The sequence below is a fragment of the Chionomys nivalis genome, chromosome 9 (assembly GCF_950005125.1).
Source record: "Chionomys nivalis chromosome 9, mChiNiv1.1, whole genome shotgun sequence".
NCBI lineage: Eukaryota > Metazoa > Chordata > Mammalia > Rodentia > Cricetidae > Chionomys > Chionomys nivalis.
In genome coordinates this window covers 11,757,185-11,763,184 of record NC_080094.1, presented here as the reverse complement: position 1 = coordinate 11,763,184, position 6,000 = coordinate 11,757,185, and the positions used below count along the sequence as shown (strand labels likewise).

General features: G+C 47.1%; 1 protein-coding gene across 3 annotated transcripts in view; it reads left to right on the top strand.

Moving 5' to 3' along the window:
- Window positions 1-396: 396 nt before the first annotated feature.
- The window catches only part of Arfgef2 (ADP ribosylation factor guanine nucleotide exchange factor 2), an 80,757-nt gene continuing 75,153 nt past the window's right edge, over window positions 397-6,000 (top strand). For all 3 annotated transcript variants that reach the window (XM_057780218.1, XM_057780217.1, XM_057780219.1), the window contains exon 1: window positions 397-681. In XM_057780218.1, the coding sequence (XP_057636201.1) occupies window positions 561-681 (121 nt within the window). In that variant the 5' untranslated portion in view covers window positions 397-560. The remainder of the gene's footprint in view (window positions 682-6,000) is intronic.

Here is a 6,000-nt window from a genome sequence, read left to right as displayed (position 1 = left end):
ATTCTTTTTTACAACTTTTTACTCTTTCCCTCTTTCTTTTTTCTCAGTTTATCTGTCTCATGCTCTCTGTCACCTCTTCCCTCCTCTCCCTTTCAGGGCTGCCCACTTCTCCACCCTTTCATCAGTGATTATCACGCCCCCTACCAGACCCATCCCACTTGGACCAGTCCTGCATCCCATGGCCTATCATCAACCCACCCCAACCGGTGTAGGCCCCGCCCAACCACAAGACCACGCCCCCCACCGCCCCGCCCCCCACATTCCCTCCCACCACGCCCCCGCAGAGCCCTGCCCTTATTCTGACCCCGCCCCCGGGCTGGCCCCCGCCCTTGGGGTCATAGGGTCGACCGACGCACAGCAGACGTAGCGACACCTCCCGTCACGTGGTCACGTGACGCGCCTCAACATGGCGGCGCCGTGGGGCCGGGCCGTCTCTTCCTGACAGGGCGGCGCGCACAGACGCGGCCAGTGCCGGCCGGGACGCCTGGTTCCTCAGCCTCGCTCTCCTGCCCGCTCGCGCCGCCGGCTTGCGGGGCTGCCGGCCCCCGCCGGCCGGGGCCATGCAGGAAAGCCAGACCAAGAGCATGTTCGTGTCCCGGGCCCTGGAGAAGATCCTAGCCGACAAGGAGGTGAAGCGGCCCCAGCACTCCCAGCTGCGTAGGGCCTGCCAGGTGGCGCTCGGTGAGTGAGCCGCCCCGGCCTGGCCCGCCCCGGCCTCCCCGCGCCGGCCGTTACCCTCGGCCTGCTGGCCTCCGCTTTCCCCAACCCGAATCCCACCCTCCCGGCTTCTTTCGCCTCCTGTCCACGGGGGAGCTGGTGTCGGGGCGGCAGAGACTGGCCCAAGGTCACCTAACAACTTGGTGACAGCCAGAGCTGGTTCTCCAGCCTCCTTGCCTAGGGCCTTGCCACGACTTCTTGTCCCGTTTCCTGGTTCCTCCCTTCAACCATCTCCTAGTCCTCAGAAGCAGTCGCCTTTGCTCTTAAGTTTTTCCTTTACCTGGGCTGTTCTGGTTGGGGTTCTCCCACGTGAGCGAGCAGAGCAGGTGAGAGAGCTGCCCAGTTGGTGCTGAGGAGCCCCAGAGGCTTAATCTGAAAATGTCCCACTGGAGAACACCCGGACTCTGAGCTCTTCGCCTCGAAGGCGTGCAGGGTGATCTATATTCTAGGCACTGGACAGTGTGCAAGACATCGCCTCATTTTAGGGTGGGTTCCTAAAATAAAGGTTCTGCCCAGCAAAGATACTTGTCTGATTTGTTCAATGCGGTGCCCTGTGCACCTCTGACAGTGTTTGGCATATAATAGTTTCTCAGTAAATATTTGCTTGTTGCATGGACCCATGGATTATGGAAAGAGAGACGTCTCTAGCGTCTAACTAGGTAAAAGCTTGGTAGTTAATACCAGCGTCAGTCTCCCGTCTTAGTTACTTATCAAGTGCTAGTGTACCAGACATTGAGGACATGGCCATGATGGGGAAATGGAGTCCTTGCTGACTCCTGTGGCGCTTACATTCTGGGAGCGCAGACAAAACAATACTAACAGTTACTGCCTTGAGATGAAAGAGCCGAAAGTGATCCAGAGGACCCGAGATCTGCTTTAGATGGGATGTGACGTTTGAGCCCACTTCTAAAAAGCAAGTCGTTGTCTACCATGTGGAGTTTCGAGAGGAAAAGTTGTGGGTGGAAAGCACCAGAACATTTGACCAGATCTATCTTCCTACTAATTCACCACCCTAAGGCCCGTGCAGTTCCATGTTAGGATCTTTGCTGCTGCTGCTGTTGTTTTTAGAGACAGGGTTTCTCCGTGTAACAGCTTTGGCTGTCCTGGAACTCACTCTGTAGACCAGGCTGGCCCCAATCTCACAAGTGCTGGGATTAAAGGTGTGTGCCTGGCGCTCTGTGGGGTCTTTCTAAAGGGACTATTTTCCTAGCACATTGAGCAAATAGAAAGGCTGCGTTTCTGTTACAGTCAAATTTCTGCGTTTGGTGCAAGGAGAGAGTTCACTTGAGACCTCAGAATGGACTTGGGATCTTTGCACTTCCCTGTGGAAGGTCTAGGCCTTGCGGGAAGCATTTGTGAGTCCTGTTGTTGTTGGGAGGAGGTGCTTGCTGCCTGTGTAATCCAGAAGCAGCTAATCTTGTGGAATTCAGGCTCTGTGGAAGGCAGTTACTCAGACCTAAAGCTTTAAAGCTTTTCTGTTTCAAAAAGCAGGGCTGAGAGTTGGGATTGGTTTTGTCAGGAATGTAGGGAAAGCATTGGAAAAGCAGCCTGTGAGTTATAATGGCAGGAGCCTCGGGGTGAAACCTGCCTGGACTCCATTCTACCCATAGTTTTAATTTCCTGTTTAGAAATTTTAATATCAAATATCATACTGCTAGGACCTACTTATAAAATCATCCTGTGGGCCATAGCATTGGTGCATTATTAGATATTCTTGGATCATGTTTTTATTTAGAAGTTCAGATTTTTGCAAGTCAGGATGTAGAAATGCACATTTGAATTACTCTACATGTGTGTCCACATGTGAGCGTGCATGCACACTACATACACATATGTATGTAAGAAATGGCTCAACAGGAAGTAATTGACTCCAGGTTATGGGAAACTGGAGGGAAGGCTCCTTGTTACCAGTGATTAGGGAATTCACACAGGACTGCTTTAAGGGAACCATCCTTTAAGAGAGTAACTGTGTGCATAGTTAGTGAAAAGACTTGCTTTCATTTCTGAGCAGTAAAAACATCACAGCGTATGTGGGGTTCCTTCACTCTGTATCTCAAGACCTTGTCTTGGGTTTAAGTAATTCCATTTAAGAAGAGAAATGTGTAGGGCTGGAAGACAGCTCAGTGGATAAAGTGCTTGCAGCATGAGTGTGAAGACCAGAGTTCAGCTCCCCACAACCCACGTGTATATAAGACAAGCAGGTGTGGTGACTACCTATAGCACAAGCACTTGGGAGGTAGAGATAGGGAGTTCTTGGGGCAAGCTGGTTAGCTAATGAGTTGAATTGGTAAGCTCTGGTTCAGTGGGAGACACTGCCTGGGGAACTGGGGAGCAATCAAGAAAGAAATCCAGCATCAACTTTGGGCCTCCGTGCACAAGGGTGAGAGTATACACTCCCACACGTGACCATGCATACTCTGAATGTGTACCACATGTATGTACAAAAAAAGAGGAAGAAATAAGGAAAAATGACTGAGTGTAGAAGTGGGTAAAGAGTATAATGCTTTTTTTAAATTTATTTTTTTTTCCTTTTTTTTTTTTTTGGTTTTTCGAGACAGGGTTTCTCTGTGGCTTTGGAGCCTGTCCTGGAACTAGCTCTGTAGACCAGGCTGGTCTCGAACTCACAGAGATCCGTCTGCCTCTGCCTCCTGAGTGCTGGGATTAAAGGCGTGCGCCACCATCGCCCGGCTTATTTTTGTCTTTCAAGACAGGGTTTCTCTGTAGCTTTGGAGCTTGTCCTGGAACTCACTCTGCAGACCAGGCTGGCCTCGAACTCACAGAGATTCGCCTACCTCTGCCTCTGCCTCCTGAGTGCTGGGATTAAAGGTCACTTCCCAGCTTTATTTATTTTTAAAGCAGGATTTTTTCTCTTGCTTTACTTTTTAAAAAGTGATTTATTTTATGTGCATTGGTGTTTTGCTGGCATGTATGTCTGTGTGAGGGTGTAGGATCCCTTAAAACTGGAGTTACAGAACAAGACAGTTGTGAGCCACCATGTGGCTGCTGGGAATTGAACCCCCAGTCCTCAAGAACAGCCAGTGTTCTTAACCACTAAACTATCTCTCCAACCCCAAAAAGTATAATATTTTTTAAAGATAATGTGTAGATTATCATTAATTTTGGTAAGAACTGTAAGTGACCAACGAAAGCTGAAGTGCTTGGATGGTAAAGAGTCCTTACCAGAAACTGTTTCTGTGACAGGTTCCTACCAGTTACAGTGGGGTGAGGAGGATGGGAAGCAGTGTTAGGGTTTCAGGGCTGTACCTCATGTCTGTGAGAAACTCTGAGCCTTCTGGGATTCAAGATCATCTGGGTTCAAATCATCTGCCTTTACTTGCCGTGTTTGTTCTTAATCTTCCACATTTGCCAGGGTTACTGTTAAGGTGAAGTTAGCTGGATGCTCAGCAGATGCATGCTGCCGTGATTGTTACCACAGAATCTAAGCACCCTGATGTGGTGCTTTTAGCCTTGGTTAGGTCTTTCAGGAGTCACTTATTGATCTGCTTGGCTTGTAGATAAAATAAATGAATGTAATTATGGGACCAGAGACCTGGCTTTAGCAGTTAAAGAGTGTTAGGATGCTGACTGCCTTTGCAGACCTGGGCTCTATTCCTATTACTCACATGGTGGCTCACAACAAACTATGGGTGCCAAGAGATCTAACACCCTCTTCCTGCCTCTGTGGGCACACACATGGTATACATATCTACATGTAGACAAACACTCATCTAAATAAAATAAAAATAAATAAATCTTTTCTAAAAAATGTGATTACATGATGGATAGGCTATGCTTGTTACATCATTAACTTGCTAAGTACAGTGAAGACAGGAGTTGTATCTTGTAAAAGCAGGGATGATCAGGGTGGAACAAGATTGGAGTGACCTAATGAGTCATCTCTCTAAATATCAAACACATAGATGGCGATCCAAATCGGGGGTGGTGTCCTTCTAACTCTGTCAGGAGAAAACAAGAGCCTGTGAGAGTATTCTTCACTCAAGGACATTGTTGCTTTGTCTCTTTAATGATGCCTGGATTGTGTTAATAAGCTCCAACCTTTCAGCCCTCAATTGGAGAATTTAATGCCATTTTTAAAGCCTTCCTTTTATAATTGTCTTACTTAGGGCCCCTTTCTCGATGATGTCTCTATATTTCTGTTCTTAAATTGTATGACATTTGGAAGGTTGACCAAAAGGAATAAAAAAATCTTAAGTGTTTTTAAATTGAATATGGAAAGATTTATCTACAGTTTAACTGAATCATCCTAACGATCCCCCCTTCTGTGTATGTGTGAGACATAGAGTATTTAATAATTTAGTATGCAGAAAGTACTATGAAAGGGTCAAGGTGTTCTGTAAATGCTAACTGTCATGCTCAGTCATCATGAAAATCTAAGAACAAACGTGTATCTATTTTTCATATAAAACTGACTTTGTAGTTACGTGTCTTTGAAAACAGTCTTACATTGGTGTCGTTTCAGTGAAGAGATTGTTTTCTGTAGCTGAATTCTGAGATACATTTGAAAGTTTATGGTCAAAATGATCTCTTTCTTTTTTTTGAGACAGGGTCTCTCTCTGTGTAGTTCTGGCTGTCCTGGAACCGACACTTTAGACCAGGCTGGCCTCGAACTCACAGAGATCCTTCTACCTCTGCCTTCTGAGTGCTGGAATTAAAGGCATTTGCTACAAAAGATCTTTTCTCTCTGTAGCATTTTACTCTTTGTTGTGTTGGTAGGTGGTTTCATATGAGCATCATTGAGCTAGCTTTTTCTGATTCGTGATGTCTGTCTGCATCAGCCACATTGAGCTCTGTCCTACAGAATGATGACTGTTTGGGATACCTGTGCAGTGGAAAACAAAAGAGAGTGGTTTGCCCACAGCTACACAGTGGGTGGACAAAGGAAGCTGCAGCTCTCATTTATCTAACCTGTGGAGGATGAAGTCCAGTCTCAGGCATGCTGCTTTCTCTGTTTGATACCAGTTTAGAGACTTGTGGGTCACGGGTGGCCATCCATTGAGCTATTTGAGTGGCACACTGCAGGTGAAAGGCAGACTGGTGTGGGAGGAGATGGGGACATAGTAAGCACAAGCAGGGCTTTCTCCAGGGTTAGCTGTCCTGTGAAGAGGACGAAGGGGAAGTGGCGTGTGGGTGGGTCTGTTGGTTTGTTGGTTGAGCTTGTTTAAATGTCATTCAGAAGAAACAGTTACCAGATATATTTATAAGCTCTAGCTGTGTAGGAATAGTCAGCATTTAGGCCTAGAGATGTGCTCAGTGCAGTGTTTG